Genomic DNA, 27,608 nt, shown 5'->3' with positions numbered 1-27,608 from the left:
ACAAACCAATTGGCAAGAAGTGGCAAAAAGGTGTATTTTAAATCTATGTTTGTTTGGTGCGATTTTAAAAAAATATAACATCATGAATGCCAGGAAATATCGACTATTCTGGATCAAAAAATATCCTGTCCTCATGGCATTCCAACATTCCTTAGAAACGCATATTGCTTAGTACATAAGTAAACAGATTGCACTTACTGCATGATTAATACAGCTTTGCTTTATTCTAAAATAAATATTATATGCACAAGTACTTAGTAAATAAAGTAAAAAACTAACTTGGATGGAGCTTATAAGTGATATGTTTATGTATCGAGTTTGCAAATGATGGATAATTTATATTCACTGTGAAACCGGCTCTCATAAGCAAGAAAAAATGTGTAATGCAAAGGTAAAACGAAACAAACTTGAGCCGAAATCAAGACCATTTATATTTATAGGATACTCGAGAATCAGAAGGGCCTACAGGGTATACGACCCAAAAATAAATAAGGTGGACATTAAGTTCATGGAATATCGATTAGGAAGTAAATTGTTAGAAAAGTCAGACGAGGAAACTAATAGAAATAAAACAAGCAAATTCCTGGATAGAAATAGATTTAGGCGATATGAACGAAAACAACAATTCTACACCCGTAGATGCGGAAAGAATAAGGAATGACGATAGACCCAATGACGAAATTGACACAAATGAAGAACCCGACCTTACCCAAAGCGACGACACCCAAATTCAAATACCTAGAAGATCACAAAGAATCAGGGAGCAAATCCAAGAAGGAATCAGATTCAATTACCACGAAAATTTCTCCAATATAGAAGAGTGGAGTGATACAGATGCAGTAAACATGACATAAGATTTTACACCAACTACCTTCAAAGAAGCAATCACTTGTCTAGAACATAAATCGTGGTGGAAGGCTATGAAAGATGAATATCAATCCATCAATGCACGTCCATCTTTGGTGAGTCGCGAACTTTAGTGATTCGCAAGTTTGCGTCTCATCGAAGGTTGGCCGCGTGGAGTTTTGCGAGTTTTTCAATTCAAAACGTTTTACCTGAAAGTAATTAGATAGACGATTCAATTGCTAACAGGATAAGTATGATGTGCAGGAGCAAACCACTATTAATTTGAGAGGTAGAGAGCATATATTTTAAATTAAATAAATTTAAAATTTGATTAAAAAATGCAGCCCGGCATTGTCACGTTGTCCCAATAAATAATTGCTCGTATATTGAACACTTTCCATTCTCGTAATCTTAAAAAATCTATCTTTTTCACTTTCACGATATTTTGATAGCATCTCGGATAGTAATTTCGCGATATATTAGTTCTATTTCGTCGTCAGTGGCCAATTAAAAGCAAGGATTTGAATAATATGAAAGCGATATCGCAACAATGTTGGCGTTTTTCCACGTTGAGAGGGCGATTAGTAACAATTTATATTTTGGGAGAGATAAACAATTTTCTGGGTGATATAGTTAAACATTATATTAAGAATAATTAGATATTTTATTCGTTATATCGTACAATAATTAAACAAATAACATTATACTAGTCACTAGTTTATTCAATGCAGTACGAATTTGGCCTTAGCCTTGGCCCTCGGCATCAGAATTTTTAAGTGAAGAGGGCGACGATTCGTTAGAATTGTTGTGGATTGAGAAACACTGGATTAGGGGCACGAAACACACATTAACTGTGTACTAACTTTTGGTGAAGATCGAAAGTCACGTTATTTCAATTAAAATCTTTTCTTCCAAAAACAATTAATAAATGACCGGCACAACTCCATTCTCAAAGGAAAAGTATAATGTATAGAGGCAAGCCAATATTAATTTGAAATGAAGAGCATATGTTTTAAATTAAATACATTGAAAATGCGATTAAAATTGCAGCCCGGCATTGTAACGATGCCATAATAAATAATTGCTCGTTTCATTTAAATCTAAATCATATAAATTCGACTTTTCTCTGTTGTAAGATTCTCATCAATCGAATTGACAGTTTTAAATCTGTCAACTAACTTAAATCTAATTGATATTATTAAATTCTTTTTAAATCTTATTCATTATACAGAACGTATTCGCAAAGTTTTTCAAACGTTATTATTTCCATTTATATGAATATGAATTTATGGCTTACGAATTATTCTTATCACTATAAATAAACTTTCATAGTGTTAAAAGTATTAAACCTCTTACCTCTTTCGATTTTATAACCAGAATGACTCCAAATAGAAAATCCGTCTGTTTTGTTTGTGAAAATTGGTTCTCTTTTAATATTTATCTGAAATAAGAAAATATTACGTTGTATTATTTGATAGATTGATCTCTATAGACAGACAAATGAAAAACATTATATAAACTGGAGCATACAAATATGCTTACTAAATCATTTTTTTAAAATATGGCCTACTATCTTCTTTTCTTTTAATTGTAGTCCCTATCATCTATTTAACAGCTTACAGAGGAAAATTTTGAATTTAAACAACGTGACTTCTGATTTGCAGCATATATACCTATACAGTTTATCGGAGCCTCTTGCCCTATTAAATGAATCTGATATTATTTGAATATGTAAAGAATAGTTGATTAAGAATCAGGCTGCAATTTGATAAATTCCCACTTTTCCCAGTCTGTATGACTGTTTCACAGTCCTTTCTTAATCTCGACAACAGTTAGATAGCTGAAAGCCGAGACCAGATGTGCTTAGAGGCACGAGATCCCGATTAACTATACAAGAACTTCCGATGCAAATCAAAAGTCACGTTATTTCAATTCACAAAGGTTACTCTAAAAGAAGTTAGATACGTAAACGTCATGACTCTATTACTAACAGGAAAAGTATAATGTACAGGGGCAACCACTACTAATTTCAAAGGAAAAGCACATATTTTAAATAAAATAAAAATAAATTGTAGTCCGGCATTATGAGGATGCCACAATAAATATCTTCTCGTTGATTGTCTTTTCTTTTTTGAACTTCTCTTATTTTCGGATCTTTTAATGCATGTAACAAGCGAAAGTATGAATATCGTGTCAAATTTCATCTTCAGCTTTCGGAAACGTTTGTCCATGTTTTAAAACTTCCTTGACCCGAAAACATGTTTAAAATATGAAAAATTTACTTGTTATTACAAATTACAATGTTATAAATATACAATTTATCTTCAATCTGAAAATTAAGCTTTTTGCCATTTTGTAACAACTAATAATATAAACAGGTTTTTGAATAAAATTTCCTAACAGATGGTGCCACACACAATTTTAAATTTTTTTGCCGGAAAAGTTACGCAACTCGTTTCTGGATTGTTTCGATTAGAGATAACTTCAGATTTTTTATTTTCTGATAATCAATCTCTCGATCACCGTCAATCTCCAAAGGATTTGATCGAAAATGGAAGAGATCGCACAGAATACATTTTAACTTCGCACAGCTTAAATATCATTGATTTTACAAATATAATACACTAAACTCAAATTACACATACCTGAAATATAAATTTATAGATACAAAAGTAGATACCTTCAAAATATTATGCAGAATTAAGCATGAAATGAAGCAATATCAGCAACTACCAATAAAACTACAAAATTTATCTGAATAACGCGTAACTTGTCTAAGCAAAAGTATAGTTACTGTACAGTTATAGTTACTGATCCCGACATAATAAAAAATTTATCAAAGAGTTGCGTTACTTTCCCGGCTGTTATGAGATTTTATTTTGAAAATTACTTTTTAATTATTAAGCATAATAAATATATAAAATCATATGTATGGCCAACTGTTAAGAGTTTCTGTTAAAACAATTTATATATTTTTAATTATTATAAAATAGCAAAAGACTTAATAGACAAGTTTCTAAAACATTATAAAGGGCAACAAGTAAAATCTTCATTAAGTCCGAACTCTCGAGGTATATTATACGTGACCAGTGGCGAGCCGTCTATAAAAGCTGTGGAAGCGCCGCTTTCCTTGTATTTTCTAAAATATAAATACATTTTGTGCGATTATATCCATATTTTAACGTATTGCAAATTTCCATACTACTGTGAAAAACAATGATAAGATTCGAATATAAATTCGTATATGCCTATTCTCAATGGAAGCGCCGCATTGTCGAATACGGAACAGCTTCAACAAAGAAAGTATTTGAATGGCATAAAGCAGCCAGATTACAGGCATTCGCGCCAGATCACAGGCATATATTTTAGCATTTCAGTTGTTTTTCTCGTCCTTAAAGCAACACTACGATCTTAGAAAATAGTATTTTTCACTCACCTCTAAAGGTTCTGATTTAATTGTTTTAGAACACTTCACATCTGTGTTAAATTCTTTCTTGAAATTTTTAAAATCAACTTTAAATTTTTCGTCGTTTTGTTCAATTGTGAAGTCCGAATATTTCGTTTCTAACTCTTCTTTTATCTTCATTTTTTCATTTACGATATTCTCGTATGTCAACGATCTGTATTCAATCAAAGAATTAATTATAGTTAGTTAACAAATGTTCATTCGAAATTTAGAGCAAAGACGAGTAAAGTCATGATTATTGTTCCCGTTGTAAGTTGTAACAGTAAACAAAGGGATGACCTCTCAAGGTTAACGGAAGAAATTCCAGTGGTAACATGTCAACAGCACACGTGGTACTTACAGCTATAAAATCACTTATACCGTTAATAGTCAAGAATTTTTAAATTGAAGTTTAAAATTCATTTTTAATAACATAAACACCACAGTTGAATGAAATATTAATAAAAACGTATTAAAATTTATGATAATAATTCAACTTTTGTGCGCTATTGATACTTTGGGGTTCTGGGCTTGAGTCCTATTAATCCCCATGTAGATTTGCCACTGACTACGAAGCCCGATAGTTCAACGTTAACTCACTTATAATTAAAAGAAAAAAATTTAAATAAAAATAAAATAAAAAGCAGGTAATTTTATAACATAAATGAATAAAACTAGTAAAAAATATGTAAATGAATATAAATTTGATTATCTTTTGCGCGAAACAACACTAAAATCATTTTTAATAGTTATGTAGAAAGAAACGACAGTTGCAATTAATTAAAAATAGTATAATTAATGCAGAAAATTCAATACAAAATTAATATTACGTGATGATCAAAAATTCATAATTTACTTTTAACAACAGTTCGTTATTGTTCGGTATTCCTCCCTATTTTTGTAAAACATACGAAATTGGAGGAAAAATTACCTTTTCTGTTAATGTACACCAACGCTCCCTAACCAATCTTTCCTAGTGTAAGAAAGACTGAAAATGTTTTTAAAAAAAAACTTTTTTTATGAAATTCACACTTTTAGTCTCCAAATCTAAAAATCGTTGTTCCTTCACACCCGTTTTAAAACAGTTAAGAAAATGATTGTCAATGACCTCATTCTTTGCCTACGTTTACCGTAGGCAAATACTCTAGCTCTAGTCTCCCCTGTCGTCCACTTGTTTTCAACTCTTAGATTAATTATCCACCCATGGGGGGCGTCGCGCCCACTTTGAGAACCGCTGCGCTAAACAGTCTAACTTCCGAGTAGAAATCTTGTTTCGACAGTTCTAATTGCAGGAGTTCGGCGCTTAAAAATGAGGTCACCTCACACAGGATAGTTCCCTGGATTCTGCCACTTAAAACTTATTGTCTGTGTGAAAGAAAGACATACCTCCGACGCACATAAAAAAAAAAAAACGAAGAAAAATTCGAAGACGAGGAGAAATATCTCCGATTTACATAATAATTGCGTAAACATTACAGGTATATTAAATTTAAGTTATTCTGTGAACTGTCTCTCACTCTCTCCCTCTATCTCCATTCTAAAGGGAAATTCGATAGAAGGATAAACCAGCAACCAGTAACTCAAATCTCCCGGCAACAATTGAATTTTGCTAGCGCCCTCTGTTATAATATTTAATTTTTAAAATATTATATAACGGAAAACCTTAATTTTAAGGGTAGAGACGAGTTTTATAAAAACTTACAAATTCTAGTAACGAGTCGAATTAGTCATTAAGTTTGCCATGACGCGTTTCTATCAGCCAATAACGGTTCATCTGGTAGTCACGTGAGAAAATACAATCACGTGGTATTTAATAGCAGAAAGAACGATGCGGTAACAAAGATAACGGACATTAGACTAAACAAAAAACAATAATAACTTTTTACACAAATAATCACATATAATTTAATTCGAAGGAAAAAACAAACTAATCTTAGTCGAAGTAGTATTCTTTATCGACATATCTTGATCGAGGAATAAGCGTGTTTTGTACACCAGTTCTTTCTCGATCCAACAAAATATCTATCATCCAAAATCTTCTAGTTAAATAAAGCGAGCCGTACAAAACAAAATTTCTAAACACGTGGATAACGGCAGTGTCGGTATCGTTCGCCATCTTGAATACTGTACACATGCGCCGAAATGCCACTTGTGTGGTTGTGCAGCTGCGCGGCGAAGATGCGTTTACGTCACCGCTTTTGGTTGCCGCGACACGAGTGCATCCACTATAATGGAGATCCCATTTACTCTCCGTCTCGTCGATCTTAAATCTTCGATATTATATAGCATCGGTTTCCCTAATGAAGGGGAAAAGACCTAGGGGAAGCTGGATGAACAAAATAGCTGACACACCTAAGAAAAAGAACTGACGATGTAACAACTGTACAAACGAGGTGGGTTCTAGGAACAATATTTGTCTACCACGTGGCTTTCGTACCTACAAACTATGACGTGAGTTAGTAACGCGCTACCTGTTGGCTTTCTTATTAATTTTGAGTGTGCACCCACTTTGTTACTGCTACAATGCGAACTTAAACAGTTTACTTACCTGTCTTTGTTAGGGCTCTTTCGTACTATGGCCAACTTGTTCCTCTGTAGCGTCTGCTTAGTCTTAGTTCTAAATTATGCCGCTATGTGCGATCAGGCGCCACTCACGGAAACTAGTTTTGTCAGTTTTGAGTCAAATTATTAGTTAAAAGTCAAAATAAAATAAATTTATGAATGGACACCTCGCTCTGAAATGAATTATTCCATAAAAAACTAATATAGTAAAATGATCAGATGGAATTACGAATAAAATAAAACATAGGGGGACTTAAAATTTGATATTTTTCCACTAAGTGTTATTAGTAGTAGTAATTGAACGTTCTGTAATATGTTTTTAAAGTATATAGTTTAAAAACATTACCGTTTGCATTAATTATAAATTCATTACTCACGTGACGTATGCAACCTTCATATTGTCTGGATATTATTTTGGAAAGTATACTTATAGAGAAAGACAAAGTTCAAGACTAAGGAAGGCCCTGTACACACTAGGCGTTTTTCAACGCGCGTTTAACACCAAGCTAACGCGCGTTAGCTCGGCGTTTGACGAGCGTTAGTTCGCCGTTTAGCACTGGCTCAGTTTGGAAATGGACGAGAAAGTAATTGATTGTGTGTGCTCCTCCATCGTCGCTATAAGGCAGCACATATATCTCAAAGNCCTGTGCGGAAGCACCTGTTGCACCTGCCTAGATACAGCACTGGCAGTATGATTCCTTATATGCAGTAGTTTTCAACATTAAATAGTAACATAATTAACATTCTTTCACCCCGTAAGGGCAGATAGAACCAAATCTCAAGATGTAATTTTTATAATAAATAAAATGTCAAGTGATTATAGTATAGTCATCATCATATTGTTTCTATCCAGATCTATCCCTGATAGAAGAATATACTAATATTAGGAATGCCAATGTTGAAAAACTGCTACAATACTATACTACAATGCTGTAGAGGTTTGATGTCATTTAGCCTCTCTATTTATGATTTCATTTGCATTAATTTCCATTGAAATAATAATTGAGACCTAATATTAAATAATGTTAGCAGAAAACAAATTACTACAAAAAATCTAGTTAAATAAATAAGAAAATACCAAATCAAATGATAAGCACAAATAATTAAATTTTAATATCATTAAATTCCAAGTATAAAAATTAACAAGTTTACAATTCAAATATACATTTATCATTACTCAATAAGTAAAGTGTTTACATAAACATCATAATTGTCAAATAACTAGGATTTACAATAGTAAAATAGGATTTCTTAAAAGCAGTGCCGGCCCGAAGCAAGTTTTAGGATGGAGCGAGATCCTATTATAGTGCTCCCTTTGGTTGCCCCTAACTTATACCCTTTAATTTTGTTTACCACTGAGGCGCCCCGTAGGACTTAACGCCTGGACTTAACGTCTTTTTTTCTTTAGACTTTATTTTACAGAGGTTCTTGCACCATGCATGGTCAACATGCCACAAACAATATAATCTTTGAGCAGGTTTCCCCATAACATGCACCCAAGCATTCAAAAATGAATCAGCCATATCTGACATAAACATGTTTGCTGACAAGGAGCTTACTTGTTTTTTAATCTTGGAAAAAAAAAAATCTGTAATATTTCCTTATCACTTTTGTTACTAAACAAAAAGGCACAAGGAAAACCTTGTCACATATCATCAATTATTATCAGTGATAAGCATTAAGTCCATAGGTCCCATCAATACACACAGCATCATTTCCATATTTTTCTAACATAAAAATCTGACCATCATTCATAATAGCTAAAGCAAAGTCAGATTCTGCTAAATGAAGATATTCTTCACATTTTGTACTTTGTGGTTTATAAAACAACACACAATCATTACTGTCATCTCTCATTTCATTCACCCAGGCATCTACACTTCATGAATCATTTGGATGTCTTGCAGAATTTGATGACAATTGCAAATTACTTTCAATATTATGTAGATACTTTCTTGTTACTAAATGAAGTCTTTGTAGCTCTTCAGGTGTTGATAGGCTGTCTCTGACTTCCTCTATTATGGCATTGAAAGGTTTCCTAGAATAAATTTTTGTCCTTCGATGACAAAACTGTATGACATAATTCATTTTGATGGCCTACATGTTGCAAGGTGATTGTAACAACACACTTTACATCATGTTTTATGCCCACTTTCATTTCGGATAAACAGAATCCATCAATCTTTTTGCTTCCTTATATATTTAAATAAGGAATAATTTTTCCTTACTTTTGAAATAACCTGATCTATGACAGTTATGATATATAGAACTATTAGGCTTAATGTTCCTTTCTGAACCACTTATTATAATGTACTTAACTATATTTTTCACTTCATACTTCTGTTTCCATTTCTTAAAATCACTAAATAAATTATATGTCTGAATATTATTAGAAATAAAAATGTCATGCACCTTGCTGAAATGTGACAATAGTTCTTCATTTTTCTTATATACACTTACACACAAGCTGCATTTAAATATTTTCGAAACACGTTTGCAATTGCTATAATTCCCTGTTTTTTTAATGTTTCTCCCTATATGTTTGGATAAGCTTTGTTTAAATTTGTATTTGACATGGCATATACTGAACTCCAAGTCCATTTTAACTAAAACTTACCACGCAGAGAAGACCACGTGTAACTAAAAACGACTCAAAACAGAGTTGCTAGATGTTTTTAGTGTTTGTAGCCAAAAATTTTTTAAAACAAAAATTTATTTGAAAAGCACAAATATTTGTTTTATTTGGGTCTCTAATTAATACAAAATGAGAAAACACTGTTTTAAAGTGCAATTTTATTCTCAAAACATTGACAAAGCCAGTTCCCAGTGATGCCATTTGTTGTTGCAGCATAATTTAGAACTAAGACTTAACAGACTCTAGATCAGGGGTGTCCAACCCGCGGCCCGCATGTGGCCCAAGGCAAGTTCCAGTGCGGCCCAATAAACGTGTAAACAAAGCTGACAAATGTTTTAATTTTTTTATTATTTATTTATTTCAACGGCATAAACTAAAAAAAGAAATTTCACAAAGCCGTAAACTTTTATTCATATTTTATTTTTGAGTGGAAAGAAAATATTTTCAAATACTTGGAGATGTGTGAATGCGGAAGGATTACTAAATAAAGCTGGAGTTATGACTCAAAGGTTTATAGACCCAAATTTGGGAAAAAAAGGAAAAGATGAGAAAGGACAAAAGATGTAGTAGTGAGAAACGTTAAATAGAACTTCTGTTAATCAAATATGGACCCGTAATTTTCAATCTTTTTCACTTCTTTATCTTTTGTCCTTTGCCTCTTTTTCCACGTACTTGGGTCTATAATCCTTTGATTCACAACTCCAGCTGTATTTAGTATTTCTTCGAACGTTGCAAGATTTGGCTACATTGCGCCAAATGTGGCTACTTTTTTCTGCTTGACGTAAAAAATATCATTTGGCGCTTTGGCTACTTTTTCGGCTACATATTATTTATAATTATATTAATGAATGAAAATGCACTTTAAAATGGCGTTTCGTCGCTTTTTATTAATTAGAGACCCAAATAAAACAAATATTTGTGTTTTTCAAATAAATTTTCTTTATTCTCTTTTATAATAAATGAATTTATCTATTTCTAAATAAAAATTGAAAGTGTCTGTAGAAGTAAGTTTTTAAAATATCCTTTTTTCTTATTTAATCCTTATTATTATAATCTAGATGTGTTAATTTTTAAATATACTTGTATATTGGGCCATAAGTATATATTATATATACTTGTGGCCCAAAATTCCTTGACTTCTTCCAATGCGGCCCAGAGAAACAAAAAGGTTGGACACCCCTGCTCTAGATGATTATTGCCATGGCAACAGCAGTTGGTTGACAGACAGGTTGATTCAGTTGGACAGAGTTAAAAAATTAAATATTTGTAATCAGGTTGGAGCAGTCGGTCATAATGTGAAATAGCCCTTAGTTGTTCGAAAATTATAGTGAAATTAATATGTTTATTTATTGATTGACACACTATTTAACTAGGAGAGGTAAGTGTTTCCTATTATATAAATTATATTTATTTATTTAGGCAAATGTAAACTCAAACTCAGCAGTTTTAAAACCTTCTAATCAATACAGATTGTTGACAAATGAAAAACATTTTAAATTGAGAAAATGAAGATAAAAGTAGAGCCAGAAAATGAATATTCACAATTTACATTGAACCCAGGTGATGTAAAGTTTGAAGTTTTAAAGAATTGCAAGAAAGAATTTAGTATGGATAACAAAGAGTTCTGTAGAATAATTAAATCTGACCCTTCAAACCATAAATACACAGAGGTCAGTAAAATGTACTTTTGTATAGGACTCTAGTGTTGTTTTCAAAGCGTCATTTGCAACCTTTCTACGTTTGCATTAGGCCTACTTCTTCCAAAATTTTAAAATGAATATTGTATACTTAAATGCATTACTGTGGGGAAAAATGTTACAATTTTGAACTGAGTCAGCCGAACTCGAAAGGATCCATGATGTCTACCTATAAAACCTGTCAAACAAACATTAGTGAGACAGTTGACTCCAAAATCCTTTATTATGTCATTGGATTTATATTTATTTAATTCTTTTTTAAAACTTATTGGTTATCATTTGCCTGATTTCACTTCTGATATAAACTGGGCTGTGAAATTTTCAAATTTCAGATCTGTAGATTCCCGGTATAAGCCATCTATTCATCTGTTCTTTTTATATTTGATAACAGAATTATGTAGGTGAAAATCATAAACTTTCTTACTGGAGGATTAACCGTAGTCACGTGATTTTTGAAATTAAAATATCATTCAAAATTTCAGTCAATATAAACAATTTTTGAACCTGGATTATTATGAATAAGAATAAATAATACAATTGAATTCATTGCCCTATTTGAATCATTAAAACAGACAAATAAACAGTTTTGAGTTATAAGTTCATGGGATCAAGGCAAATTTGAGTTAGGGGCCTTACATAAAGTGTATAAAGAAATTTCAGACATTTTCCTTCATGAACTGAAGGAGAGTATAGAGTTGACCTTTAGTGGATGTTCATTTATTTAATTAAATATTATACAGTTTATGCATTTTATTAGATTTATTTCAAGATTTCTTGCGTTTAGTTTCTACTTATTGTATTTAGTATTCATAAAATGATAAAGGTTTAATGGGGGAGATTTATTGAATGTATAAACTCTCATTTTTACGTATTAATTTGGTATGAAAATGCTTTAGATTTGAATGAAGTAAAGGAATTTTTATAATAAAACAATCAAAAGAAATGCATATAAAATATTATTATTTGAAGGTATTTATGGATTTAATGGAATTTTATGTTTAGATTTAAATATTTTTTTTTTTCTTATATAAAATTTAATTTGTGTGATAATGTAATGTAAGTTTTTAATCCTTTCAGGTAAATACTTATGAAAATTCAAATTCAAGAAATAACACAAACTGTTCCAATTGTTGGAGTAATTCCGATTATAACAGTGAAATAGGTAAGAGACTTCGTACTTTTAACATTATAAATATATGTTTCTAGTGATTAAAAGAATAGTTAAAACATAAATATAGATAAATTTATATTTATATAAATTTTAAGTTGATAATATTTCATAAACTTTGCAAATATTTTATATTTGGTGTACATGAAATTAAACAGGTATTTTAATATTATCAATGTTTGTACTTCATAGAGTTAAGGCAATCAGTTTAATTCATCAGCATTCTAGAACAGAAAAAATCCCAATTTAGTTGTTTTAGAAAATAAAGTGTGATAGAATTCAATTTGTTTTTAATTTTATTTATTTATTTAATAGTACAAGGGAAACCCTGTAAGCACGGACATATTACAATAGAACAAAAAAACATTACAATCATTAGTATTAATTCAAGTACAAAATACATTAATATTAACAGTACAGCATGTAACAATTAGCCTGTTAAAAGAAAAAAGAAATAATACAAAGTTAATATTAATAACAAACAAAATCAATAATAATAATAGTAATATCCACAAAAGAAATAAAAAATGCATGCAAAAATGGCAGTGAATAGTTGACCACATAGAGAAATACTATAAAATAATATAGAGAAAAAATTAAACAATTGTCTGAAAAAAATTAAATTATTAATTATAATATGCCCAAAAGTGTTGACCATAAATGCTGCCAACTATCAAGCACTAAATCATTTACTGTATACTATATTCACACCTCCTGATGGTTAATCTTCTGGAAATAACTATCTTAGTGTAAACTAAACCAATTAAACTCCTTTAACCCTTTATCTTAGTAATAAAACTATAAATACAATGATATTTATTAAAATTTTATAACAATTGCTTATACGATTGAACCAAAAAATAATCTTTACCAAAACACTTTTGTGTGGTTGACATCAGAGCCTAACATTCAGTTACTACATGAAAAGCATCAAAATTAATATGACCATCACAGAATTCACAATAATCGATACATGGAGCCATCATTCTTCTAAATACATTACATCACACATGTAACACTGCTTGTATAATGCAAAATGGTCTTTGTATGAATGGGGATCGGTGACCAATAGGTCACCGATCCCCATTCATTAAAAACAGCCAAATACCACTTATTTTATTTGTAATTAGCAGCTCTATCTTTAAACTCACTTATATTATTATTTGCCAGTCTCATTAAAATATCAGAGATATCAGTTTCATTTAACATCATAGAATCATTTTGATAGCTGAAATTTTGCAACAAGGACACAATTCAATCTCTTCACTCTACTCTTTGAGAAATTAATAATACTGTATTTACTTGGGTATAAGAAGATCTCAAGTATAGGACAAGGTATGACTTTAGAGATCAAAATAAAGAAAATTAGATTTATTAATACAATTCTAATTTTATTTTGTTTAATCACAAAATATTATCAAATGCACATATTAAGGCAAACAACCATGTTTGCCTTAATATGCGATGAATGGAAAACAAAGTGCGCGTGACTGGAAAAAGTTTATTTTTAATGATTCAGAATGTGCTAATATTCATTAAAAATAACAATTTAACTAATATAAAATAACTACATTAATAATCATTGCTATTTCTTTAATGTTTTTGTAAATAACAAGAAACTATTTTTTGCGAATGAATTAGATGTAATGTTGGTTTTAATTGATGGATGTAGGATTAAACCAATAAACAAAGGGGTGTGTGTCCTAATTTGTTTACAGTAGGTGCCAACTTACGATAAATAGATTGTAGACCTATAATAACAGCATGAAGTATACACAGTTTACAAAAATGTGACCTTTCGGGTCGGCACCTTTTTGGTACCCTGTCAGGATTGACACCACCGTGTTTCTCGAAACATGGAAACCGAGACGGCGATTTCGTCACGCCGTCGAGCGAGCGATCCCGTACGTGGTCAGACGGATTCGTAATGTCGATTCGAGAGACAACATTGGAAGTGACTCATATACACTTAACAATTAACAAGGGTTTATTTAAAAATCTATTGAAAAAAGTGTTGTCGCGGAGAGAGAGAGTTCACATACGATTCGTGGGGTGATAAATACCTGGAGTTTGGATGATTCTTGAATAACTGATAATTGATAATCAAGTTCTTGACTTAATCCAAAGTTCTAGCGACGATGTTCATTCAAGTTTCTTTGGCACTTAATAAATCTTGTTGCAAATAATCCAAATAGGAGGCACAAAAACACAAAAGTCCGGTTGCTATCTGACGACTTCTATCCAGAGGAACGGCAGCAACTGACTCTTTTCTTCGGCCGTCTCTGATGATATTCACGAGCGATTTTGGCCGTGCAGAGGTTAATAGTTCACGAGAAAGCGTCATGTTGCTTCCGAGAAAATGTAACGGGAGACTTTCTCAGGTAGCTAAGAACAACAATTGTTGCGTAATTCGCGAAACGTTATTATTAAAGACTATTTCTAATATAAGAAGTTCTGCTATCTTACAAAAATTATTGCAAAGAATCCTTCGTTTGCACGTATAGCATGACCTAGGTTTTTGAAGCAGTGAAAAACGAATAAAAACTTTGTCTTATATCTGAGTAAATATGGTAATTTAGCAGACTGTAAGTTTACTAACTGACTGTTTGGGTAACCACCTTAAATTATTCTTTATTATCTATACTAATATTATAAAGAGGTAATGTTTGTAAGTATGTAAGTAAGTTTGTATGCAGTGGGTAATCTCCGAAACTACTCATCCGATTTCAAAAATTCTTTCACCAATATTTAGAATGGACCTTCAGGGTGGACATAGGCTGTATATTATTCCGTTAAACATTCATATAAATTAAATGATATCATCTATGGTTAAGGCTTTTATGTCCAACGGATGGCGCTACGAGTACGACACCCTAAGTTTGCTTTTCTGCGAGGCGTTATGCTTTTCTGTGAAAATGAACTAAAGTGGATCATCTTCTATCTATCTATATAAATAAAAATTTAATGTTCATTTGTTCCTACCGATTCCTTTGAAATTTTGACACAATGCTGCATTCGAATACGCACGTGTTTTTATATAATATAGGTGTCGAAATTCAACCCCACAGAAGGGAAATGGTTAGGATTAAGGCTCACTGTAAAGAACTCTGCTTCTATTTATACTATTTTAGATGCGGGTTTTTGCGTTTTTGATTGCGTTTTAATAGGGTATGTCAACAGAATGTACACTAAGAAGAAATTTTTCGATATTCTTCCCACGGGGGAGAGAGACAGGAAAGAATAAATTTTTCAAAAAATTCCCCCCCACGGGGAAGTGTTATAAATTTATAATAGATACATTTTGAGCCACAACAATGTGTGGCAGGGTCTGCTAGTATTAAAATAAACCAGATTTGCACGGTACTGAATATTTTTTCATGTTTGGCAACTTTCTGTTTTTAACAAGTTTCTTTAAACACAAAAATGGCTGCATTCCAAAGACTTTTTCCTGTTTTGAACAGGTTTTACTGTATATCTAGACCTGGCACTAAATTTATACAGAAATGACACATGTTCACCATCTGACCCTGATTTATCCTAAAGAAAAAAGTGATAGCATGTTATGTGAGCAAATTAATTTATCATTTAATTCTAAAAATAAACCTGATAATAATATGAAAAATAAATTTAATGTGCTTATATATGCCATACAATAATAATACAGTGGGTGATCGGTTAACGAACATAATCCGTTCCAAGACTTTGTTCGCTATCCGAATTGTTCGTTAACCGATCACCCACTGTATCTAATATTCAAATTGAAAGTGACTGAAGTGACTCCACGCTAAGTAAAAATTCCATTGAATGACTATACAAGAATCACAGTTATCGATTTTCTGGAGTCAATTTCTTTGTCTACCAAGTACCTGCATTAAGTCTGAATAACTCATTCAAAAGATACTTGTTTTCTTAGTTAATGTGCAAAATTTAACNAGTGACTCCACACTAAGTAAAAATTCCATTGAATGACTATACAAGAATCACAGTTATCGATTTTCTGGAGTCAATTTCTTTGTCTACCAAGTACCTGCATTAAGTCTGAATAACTCATTCAAAAGATACTTGTTTTCTTAGTTAATGTGCAAAATTTAACAATTTTCTATCAAGTGGTTGCCAAAATATAAGCAATCGAAAAGTACAAAAATAGCCAAATATACTATATTTTTTTCAAGTGGCATTGCAGACACTTATAGAAAAAGCTACAAGATCTAAAAAGCTCAAATTTTACACTTATTCTTTCTCGTTATCGATTAGTTGCTAGCGACACTTTTGGATCAAAAGGTCATAGTACACGGGGATTCCCTGTATAGATATATTACTTTTCTCACGTAATATCATGCTTACTCACAAGATTTTTGCATCCATTATTGTTTTTTATAGTAAGCTTCAAAGCGCCAAGCTTATTTCTATCACAGAAAAACGTACATCATACTTTTCCTGTAACAATAGCATCGTGCCAGTCTTCTATGTGACATTTTTCAGGACAAATATATGAATTGAAATAACATGACTTCTGTTTTGCATGGGATATTGTTAATCAGGGCCTCTAGTGCCTATGGTTTCCATATCTGGTCTCTGGTTTCATCTATCTAACTACAATCTCTAGATTAAGGAAGGAAAGACAGACAGCCTAACAGACGACAGTGGAAATTTATAGGTCTATAATTTTTTCAAATTTCAGCTTAAATATCCACATTTTGTTTTTAAATTTTTACATAGTTTTTTAAGAAATATTTTTTCTAAACAATTAAAACTAAAATTAGTTTTATTTATTTACAGTCGACCCCCCCTATAACACTGTTGATTATTCCGTTTTATATGAATTCCATGTTGTACAAGTCACTTAGATTCTACAAATACGTGAGCTGTTCACAGCCCAGCACAGATATTTGTAAAATCTAAGTGACTCGTACAACATGGAATTCATATAAAACGAAATAATCAACATTGTTATAGGGGGGGTCAACTGTATTACAATTCTTTGCTTAAAACTTTTTATGATAAAAATATTTCGTAAATTCCAATACAGACTGTAAGAAAGAGGAAATAAAAGAGGAGAAATGTGACATTAAACATGGCGTAAAATCAGAATGTAAAGTTGTTTTGAAAAGATTGAATTTTAAAGTCAAAACTGAAGACTGCCAACGAGTTTATCTCCCAGATGAATACGAAAATTTAAAGGTAAGTGATAAAAAACTTCCAAATAGTTTACACATTTTATAACTTAAGTTTGTATATTAGTTTTCTTTGAATTATTGAAAGAAAAGGTAAATATAACCAATTTTACACAATTATACTGTAAATTTAGGTGTATTCTGTATTAAACAACAGTCGTAATTTTATGGCTTTCACTTTCTGCTTCTTTTTCCATGATGAAAGTCTGAAGGGTGGGAACATTAAGTGTTTAGTTCAGAGACTCATCCAGGGTTTTGTCAAGCCAGAATAGACCAGGCCTGAAATGAAAATGGCAACCTGATCGAGTCAACCCTGTGTTTTGTAAGGGACTAAAATTATACTTATGATACTCATCAAAAGACCAATGATAGTAAACAGTTAGATTATTTAAGTTTATAACAATATGAACATTTTTATTACAGAAAAATATGTTTATAAGGTTTCCGAAAAGGTGGGACAAAAGGGAAAAAGACAATTGAAATGAAGTCAATTTAAACGAAGGATGTGGGTGATGATAGACAATGAGTCAGAAGATCTTAACAATTTAACTTTCTTATTTTGAGCCAATGTGAATGCATACAGAGTATTATAAAATGTGTTCTTTTTCAAACGAATAAATTTCTCCTTGAGTAAATCCACAATGGCAGATAAAGTAAAGCTGTGAGGTGTGAAAAGGAAATTCCTACTTTGTCCTTGAAATATGGAGTTTTTAAAGAATTTTATTTCTGAACTTTCTTTTTTGATTGGACATTACTCTCTCCCGATTGGTTATTTTCTTGTCTCCAAGTGAAATTAGACCAGATTGGGCTGCTAGTAAGGTAGATTTTTAGTATTCACCTGACACTGTATCTCGACTTTCACCAAGAAATGTTGATCAAACTTTGAAATTCTTGCTTGTAGTGTAGAGAATGAAGTTTTCTCTTGTGCTCAAGGATTTCACTTGTTGAATTCTCTTGTTTTCTCGTTTATTTTTATTTATTTAAATTTTATCTTGTTTACGAGTGCTAGCGTGAAGATTTAAATTTTCCTGTCTGACATTTATTTAAAAAAATTATAATACATGTGCTTCAATCTGACGGGAGAGTTAATTTATTTATATTCGCTTCACTTCTATTTTATACACATTTTTTCTCCATAATAAAATATTTGTTTAGCAAGTTTAGAGAGGGTTCGAAATTATTTTGACATTGTCCCAATTCTGGCAATTTTTAATCATATTTTAATTTAAAAAATTACGTGATTTCTTGTCCAAACTAAGTTCATATAGAATTATTTGGTGCCTCAAACCCTTAACATTTCCATATCTGGTCTGGATTTTCATGTATTCAGCTCTGTTCTCGAGATTAAGGAAGGAGGAACAAACAACGGTTGGCACCTACAACAAAAAATGTTGCAACCCTACAGATATCAGCGAATTAAAGCAAACTAGGTAGCCACTTTACAGTAAAACCAAAACTGAAAAAAATTACAATTATAAAGAAAATAAAATTTAATTAAAACTGAAATCAAATCAATTGAAAATTAAAAGAATGTTTCTAAAAAGCATTTAAAGGTGGTTTTGAAATTTTCAGATTAAATAAAATTTATTTTTAAATTTATGTTATGTGTAAAAGAGCATTGTGCTTTTAATATATACAGGTATACCTCGACTTACGTCGTTTCGAGTTACGTCGTTCCCGATTATACGTCGTTTGTCAAAAAAGTATATGGAAAATAAAAATCGAGTTTAAGTCATTTTATTAGACTTTACGTCTGTCCGCCACAAATATTGAAGTCGTAATATCACTAGAAAAGCGTTTAAAGCACATAAAATCAAGTATGTACTGTATTTACAGTACCTGCATTCGTAAATTTAGATTACTTTTTTTGTATTACATTAAAAACTAAAATTTAATAAAATTGTTTGTAAGCTTAATAAATAAAATACAGAACCGGGAATGGTAATTTATGGTTTAGCCTAGTGACAAGTAGATTCGGAGACAAGTAAATTCGACTTACGTCGTTTTCCTGGAACCAATTACCGACGTAAGGCGAGGTATACCTGTATACAGTTGTCCCTCTATAGTCCGACGTTTTTTAATCCGACATGCTCAGTAGTCCGACGCACCTCCCGTCATGGTACCCGTCCCCGTTACGTGTCTGCTTGCACAGAAGCATGTCGCGATGTGAATCTCCCCATCCAATTCTTACTCGATGACACACATTTCGTGTGTTTTATGTGAGCAGTTCTGTTCGAACAGTTGGAGTAGAGAATATTGTAGGCTACTGCTAGCAAAACAATGCGAAATATGTAATTATTTTCGGTAATCCGGACACTTTTGGTAATCTGACACACCTTTGGTCCCATACCTGTCGGATTATCAAGGGACAACTATATATATACAAATTTAACGATTGTATTTTTATTTATATGTTGGTTCCTTTTTAAAGTTATGATTTTTTGAATGATTTTATAGCTTAAGTTTATGTTTTACTGTTTTCACTGTTTAAGAAGGCAGTGATTTTCCAAAGTGGGAGCTACCACCTTCGAAAAAGTTTGGGGATCACTGGTTGAAGGTGTTACTTGTTAAACAATTTATCATGATTTCAGTACATTCCATTATTGTTAAATTGGTTATCACTGTTTATAAAGGTATAAATAACTGCAGCATGTGTATAGTCTTGGAGGAAGTCCTTGTATCGTCATACAATATCTATCCAAGAATACAACAATTATTCCTTATAACCCAAATCTGAATTGGCACATTCCTATATCACTAGACTCAATGGATTTTATTGTGGTACTACAAACTTTTATTAGCAGAACCCTTGGGTTCAGTGGAACACAAAGTTGCAAACCCCTGGTCTAATAAGTTGTCCAGTGGATAAAACACTGAACACTGCTGACCGGGTTTGTTTCTGGTCAATGGGCTCCCAAGTAGTGTTTTTTGGGTTTCTTTACTTCTGCAATGCCTATATAGGAGAAACTTCTTAACATATAGGCATTAAATTACAAATGAATGTCACTAGATCGACAAGCGCTTTTGACGATAATTATTTTTGTCTTCGTCAGGCTTGTTGGTCTAGCGACATTCATTTGTAATTTAATGCCTATATGTTAAGAAGTTTCTCCTAGTAAATGATCGGTGTGCTGTCCATTTCTGAATTATAGTTAACTATATAGGGGACAGTTTTCGATAGAAAGTACAGTACTTCCAGCAAGATCCCCCTTCAGCAGATTGCGCACATTTTGCATTCCCTTATACAACCATAAACCAAACTGAAAAAAAGAATTAATCTCTACAAAATATGTAAGAAATAAATTAGTTTTAATGCACAGCAACATGTTTATGACTTACATAATTATTTTCATGTATAATATATTGTTTTCTGTTGTTTCTACATTCTTTAGCCTGTCAAGAATGAATTCTTTATTCCCGACAGAAATTTTAACAGGAATGAAACGAATGTTGAAAGTAAGTAACACATTACAAGTTTATTTGTTAAATGCTTTTTTGAAGATCAGACTTTACATATAAAATTAGCCCTATGTGACATTTAAAATTTTGCACTGCCATCTGTTATCATATTTTATTAAAAGAAACTTGTTATATTTTTATCTATCATAAAATAGTAAAAATATATTAATTTTAGGAAAAGGGGTGGGTTTTTATAAAAAAATTGTAATTGCTAATTCCGAGAAAAATCGTTATTCAATCTGACCTCCATTATCTGACCATTCCCTCAATTTTCAACCAGCAAAATGATTAATAATATTTGTAAAAGCCTTACTGTCCTTAAATTCTAATGTTATTGTTAATTGTTTACTTGGACTTTAATTATTAATAGGACTTAATACTGGTGTTTAAAGATTGGCACAGCAATGAGTGTTAGTTCAGGAAAGAACAAAATTTCTTTATTATATCACCTGTAGTAATAGTTTGTGTACACATATTATACGTGTTTCGGGCTAGATGCCCCTCATCAGCAGTACTACTACCATACACTAAAAAGTAACAACAATAAAACAGATTATACAGGTGTATACAGGTGATATAAAGGTGTAATACAGGTGATATACACCAGTATTAAGTCCTATTAATAATTAAAGTCCAAGTAGATAATTAACAATAACATTAGAATTTAAGGACAGTAAGGCTTTTACAATTCTTTATATTCTTCTCTATATGGGTTCTTTTGACAGTGCGGGAGTCAAACTTAATCCAGCTTCAATGTCTCGTACACCACCTTTTTTTTTTTTCACGTTGACTTACAATATAGAAATGAACTACAGAAGATTCGGAGTATATGTGTGTGTGTGTGTGTGTTGGCACATTTATACACATTCATATAAATGGAAATGGTAACATTTGAATATCCTATGTATCATTAATTATACTAGAAATTATCCCGTCAAGCATGACAGAATATTTCTTATGAGAACGAAGAGATTGAAGAATTAATAAGTGCTTTAAGTCGAGCATGATGTTGTGATGCTGTTTCTGCAGCCGTTTACAAAGCCATTTTTTACTTTATGTTGCTTAAGTCGATGTTCACTAAGTACATTTTTCTTATTTGAAAATATATAACAAAAAATTGCGATTTTTGGAGAATCTGGAACGGATTAATGGTATTTCAAATCATTTTAATGGGGAAAATTGATTTTACATACAAGTAATTTGAGTTACGAGTTCCGTCACAGAACGAATTAAACTAGGAAGTCAATGTATCAAAATTTTCTATTCTGATAAATAAAATATTTGTGTTAAATTCTTTATTCATTTCGTAGAAAATTTGTATTCTTTCTATGCTTTACAAATTTATAAATTAAGTCACTTTCAAATTGATGTGTCTTAGTTTTAACAAATCGCTCAAATTTCCCGGCAACAGTTTAAAATTTTTGTGGCTGTTATTATATATTATTTTTAAAAATTTTGTTTTTAAATATTATAAAATAGCAAAAAGCTAATTTTCGGAGTAGGGATGATTTTTATAATTAATTTTAAATGCTAATAATGAGTAAAATCGTCATTAAGTTCTACCCTACTGGAAATACAAATGACCCCAATTACTCTTCAACCCTTCGATATTAAACCACCAAAATTTAACAGCATCAACCCCAATAATATGCAAATCTGCCTGCTAAATTTCAAAAATTTTTAACAAAAAGCAGTGTAACTTTCATAAGTCTCAGTTATAAACTAACATTTATAATTAAAAAAATTACACTCAAGCATACATCTGAACAAATTACCCCCAAATGTTTTTGCATTTCTCGATGTTTCAAGGTGCCATATGTCCAAAAATATACAAATCTTCAGGGAGCCATTTTCTGTTTGATTGCCATACATTTTCTCTATTATATATGCCTATAACAGCTAAGAAAGTGAAAAGAAATGTCGACATTTACGGCACGTCATCAATAGTCATTAAAATTTGAGTAAATTATTATCGATTGAATAAGTCAATGCAACACATGGGGCATTTGCTAATCGGTTATTCCTCACGCATAGATTTTATGTGGAAAACTGATTCCTGCTTAGTTATTAGGCACGTGAAGGAAAACCAGAAAACTTTGCGCTATAAGCTGGTTAGTGAGGCGCGAACCCTCAACCATGAATGAACCTAATTATCATAAAACATTATTAAATTTACATTAGTACTGAAGTATTAATGTATGAATGACTTTTTTATAGTAATACATTGCTAAAGCAAACTTTAGAGAATTTAGGAACAATTTAGTCGATGACAAGTGATGCTAATTTGATCTCGTTCAAGACTATCCTGTTCTAACGCAACTTGAAAAATGAGGTCACCGGAAGTTTTAGCTTGGTCGAGGGGTTTCACCTCATCATCGCATCGTAGCTATAAAACCACGATTTATATGGTAAACAATTATTATTCCTAGAACTTACCTACGAATACTCATAGTAATCGAAAATTAAATTTATTTCATTATTAAAATTTAAAATATTTCTGGAGGCCGCATCAAAATTTACCAATAAAATTGAAAATTATTTTTTTTNTCTGCCAATAAAACAAAATTTCATCTAAATAATATTCTATATAAATTATTTATTTATATTGATGTGTTTACATCCAGATAAGTCAAATACATATTCGATGAATGTGACTTTATTTTTTTTCATATTTTCTTTAAAAACATCATTTCATGAAGTCTTGTACTGTACAATACTATTTTCGTATATTCTGATTTACACGTCGGATTCCTTTTGTTTTGTTTTTGCTTACATACTAATTGTTTTTCTTTCACTTATTATATTTCATTATTAAAATTTAAAATATTTCTGGAGGCCGCATCAAAATTTACCAATAAAATTGAAAATTATTTTTTTTTGTGCTAAAATTTGAAAAATTTGTAAGCATATAAATTCCTACTGTCCTTCCTTAACTACAAGAACGTATTTTGATAGACAAAATCGTAGATCAGATATAAAAACCGTGGGTCAAAAGGCCTGATTAACTGTATACGAACTTCCGAAGCAAACCGGAAGTCACGTTCTTTCAATTCAAAACTTTCCCCTCGAAAGAAGTCAGATGAATGGCCTGCACGACTCTATTGTTAAAGGAAAAGTATAAGGTACAGAGGCAAAACACTACTACTTTGAGCATATACTTTTAATTAAAATATAATTAAAAGTTGCATCTCGTCATTAGTTTTCCAAATAATCAGACAATTAATGTTTTATAAAAATAATATGAAAACAAATTTATAAACTATGAAGTAAATATTTACTGGGAGATTTATTTTATAATCTGCTTATTTTATTTTATTTTCTATTGCTAAAAAGGTCAAGGGTTAATTTATGTCATTGCTTCTTCTTCTCATCCTTCAGGATAACAATAAGAACTGAAGTAAATTGAGTTACGTGAGAATACCTCTCTTAAGATTCGAATTTCAATATACTCCTGTAAGGAAATTTAGGACGAAATTTAATGCAGTATTAAATGCAAACCACGCAGTACAATGCTATTTATTAAAATTAAAGGAAGAATAAATGAAAATAATTGTTTGTTTAGTTATGGCACTGCGTCACTTGGGCGATCTGCCTAGGGGAATGCCTTCCGAAAGGTCTTTTTAAAGTGGTCCCTATTTAGGCGTTACAGACGTGAAGAAAACCCGGAAAACTCCACGTGGCCATCTTGTCCCAGCAAGATGTAAACCCACGACCTAACTCGCAGCGTTCAGGGCACGAAGACTGCTTAGCCACTGGTGAGCTCGGAAATAATTAAATGATTAATATTTACATTTATTTTTTTTCAGAATTAGCAGTAAACCACCAAGTACGAATACGTATTACGTTGGCCCGTGTAGGACAGAAATCTCGCTTCCCTTGCCCATACACTTAACACTGTGAACTCTGACATTGTATATTTCCGGTCACAGGGCGATCTTTTGTGAAAATTAAATACACATCAAGTAATCATTCAAAATTTTTTTTTATTTTTGATTAATCATTACATATAAAGCGATAAACAAAGAAAAAGTTTACGAAAAACATCTTAGATCAATTAAAAATTATTTATTTTATTAAAACTTGATTTCATAAAAATTTCAATTTATTATTTCAATAACTGATTCATTCTTATTTGGCTGCAATTTGAAAAAATTGTAGACCTATAAATAATCACTGTCATCTGTCCCTCTTTCTTTCTTTCCTTAATCTGTAGAATTGAGTTAGATAGAAGAAAGATGAGTCCAGATATTGAAACCTTAGTGACAGGTGACTCCGATTAACTATGTAAGTATTCACGTTTGCACCGTAAGTTTCCATATATAATCGGAGCTTCCTACCCCTAAGCTCTCCATATCTTGTCGCGACTTTATCTTATTCCCTTCGTGAATTCAAAAAAAGAGTGACAGGCGGTGAAGAATGGGAATTTATAAGTCTTCAATTATGATAAGCGAAATTGACAGATATAAAAATAATCAGTAAAAAATCTGAACATTTCTACCTATTGTCCTGTATATATTTCGTATATTAGTATAAATAATACGTATTTTACACACAAAATTCTATTGCAAAACATGACTTCGCACGTGAAGTTTTAAAGTAATAAACGAACAGAATTTCATACCACAAACATCACATATCATAATGCTTAAATCGGTATTCATTTTCATATGTCTATTTAGAAAAATCTGTGTCCGAAACGTCTTATTGCAAATTTCGCATTTATACCTTCCTCCCGGTGGATGAGCAGTCTTTTTATGAGTTTCGAATTTGACTTTTGATGTAAATTTCCTTATACAAACGTCACAATGGAAGTGTATCTGATTATTGTATGCAAGTAGATGCCGCTCCAAAACTATTTACGTAAGTTTGTTTACAGATATTACACTGATAAGTGAATTGTTTAGAGTGTATTTCTGAACAAGAAAATTGTAAATGCAATTTCAGTTTAGTTTCTGTTTTAAATCTGCATTTACAATGGCTGCAAAAATGCTCCTTTCTTTGATGAGCAGGTTGGTGCCTTAAGAGGTGAGATTTGGAGTAAAATCCCTTCTTACATACCTCACAAACTTAAGGAAAATTGTCTTTATTGTGAGAACTTTGATGACATTTCAACCGAAAATTTGATATGAAACGTGTGTTACACACTTTACAAAGATACGGTTTTACATCAAAATGAGTTTTTTGATGACGGATTAAAGAGGTTTTAGACAAAAACTCCTTTTTACATATATTACATTTTTGAATATGGATTTTCTTATGAGCTTTCAGCATATTTTTAGTTTTGAATGAATTATAACAATAAGTGCAAACAAACATATTCTGATGTTGAACAAAGCGATGTCTGTCAAAAGCAAATCTATTTTTGAATCGTGTTTTACATACGTGACAAAAATACTTACCACTTTCATGTTCATGAGTTCTTTCATGTCGTCGTAAATAGCGTTTTGTTTTAAAATACTTGTTACATATCTGACAGCATTAATTGCATTCATCGGTATGTATAAGAACATGTCGTCTTAAACGCTGTCGTGTCTTAAAACTTTTGTTACACACCTGACAAGAATACTTACATTCTTCACTGTGGATTTCATGATGCCTTTTTAAATGGAGTTTCATTTTAAAGCCCTTATTACATATATCGAATTTGAAAGGTCGATCTTCACTATGAATAACTTGTTGTCTTCTGAATAACGATTTCGTTTGAAATTCTTTTTTACATATCTTACAACAATGAGGTGCTTGCTGATGTCTTCTGTGATGCAGCTCTAAAAAGCCCTTTGAAGCAAGTAGCTTATCGCAGATGTCGCATCGAAAGTGTTTCCATTTAGATGCTTTACGAATTTTTGGTGATGATGGCAAACGATCTATTTTATGATCAATTTCGATTTGTTTTTCGGTGTTGTGTTCCTTCATGTGTCTTCTCAGTAAAAATTACCAGGAAAATTTCTGATTGCAGGTTGTGCAGCTAAATGGTTTTTTTCCGATATGAAAGTTGAAATGCGCTTGTAGTATTTCCTTGTTTACGAAAATCTGTTTACATAAATCACATTTGTGATTTTGTTTAGAGTGAGATGAACGTGTTACTCTATGATATTTTTTCTTAATCTTTCTTTGGATTTTGTTGTATTTTCTAATTAAAGGGATGAATTTCGTCTTGTTTGCGTTACACTTATTATTCTTTTGTCTTTTTGAATTGTGATGAATGTTGTATTGCTCACTTTCTTCTTTCTTCTTAGCTGAAATTTAAACGTTAAATACAATAATTAATTCATTTACTTTAAATTAAGTATTTATTGTGTTGACATAATTTGACACATAATAAACATTGCACAATTTGAATATTAAAATGTAAGTAGGTAAGAGAACTTGTTCATTTTTAAATACACAATACTCGTTATCTAGTTATAAGGTTTTCTTTATGCTTAAAATATAATCGAGATGCGTTGATAATAATAATAATGATAATAATAAGTGCAGTTAGTTAGGAGTTGAAAGTTGAAATTTGGTACACAGGATACGCCATGAGAATGAACACTGAGAAGGGAATTTTGGAAATTTTCCCCTGCAGGAGAGAGGGAGATGTTAAGTATTATATTGAAGAACTCAGCTTCTACCGTACTAT

At 31.4% G+C, this 27,608-nt stretch overlaps 2 protein-coding genes across 2 annotated transcripts in view; one reads left to right on the top strand and one right to left on the bottom strand.

The window, feature by feature from the left end:
* The first annotated feature begins 6,547 nt into the window (after positions 1-6,547).
* LOC111614216 (zinc finger protein 271-like) overlaps positions 6,548-27,608 on the top strand; it is a 62,372-nt gene continuing 41,311 nt past the window's right edge. Inside the window, 3 exon segments of the mRNA XM_023355600.1 lie at positions 6,548-6,684; positions 12,263-12,347; positions 17,383-17,534. The gene's annotated coding sequence lies outside the window, so the exon portion shown is untranslated.
* On the bottom strand, positions 12,784-26,899 carry LOC111614218 (putative zinc finger protein 702). The gene is made up of 2 exons (XM_023355601.1): positions 26,557-26,899; positions 12,784-12,788 (listed from the first exon to the last, which is right to left on the bottom strand). The coding sequence occupies exons 1-2, from the start codon at positions 26,897-26,899 to the stop codon at positions 12,784-12,786; spliced, it is 348 nt and encodes a 115-aa protein (XP_023211369.1).

Source organism: Centruroides sculpturatus, unplaced genomic scaffold (assembly GCF_000671375.1).
Source record: "Centruroides sculpturatus isolate CEXI.00-Female unplaced genomic scaffold, Cexi_2.0 scaffold1809, whole genome shotgun sequence".
Classification (NCBI taxonomy): Eukaryota; Metazoa; Arthropoda; class Arachnida; order Scorpiones; family Buthidae; genus Centruroides; species Centruroides sculpturatus.
This window is presented reverse-complemented; position numbering and strand designations above follow the sequence as displayed.

What these genes read in the sequence shown, in the direction of transcription:
- LOC111614218 (XM_023355601.1), bottom strand. Translation starts at nt 26,899, where the DNA reads ATGAAGGAACACAACACCGAAAAACAAATCGAAATTGATCATAAAATA.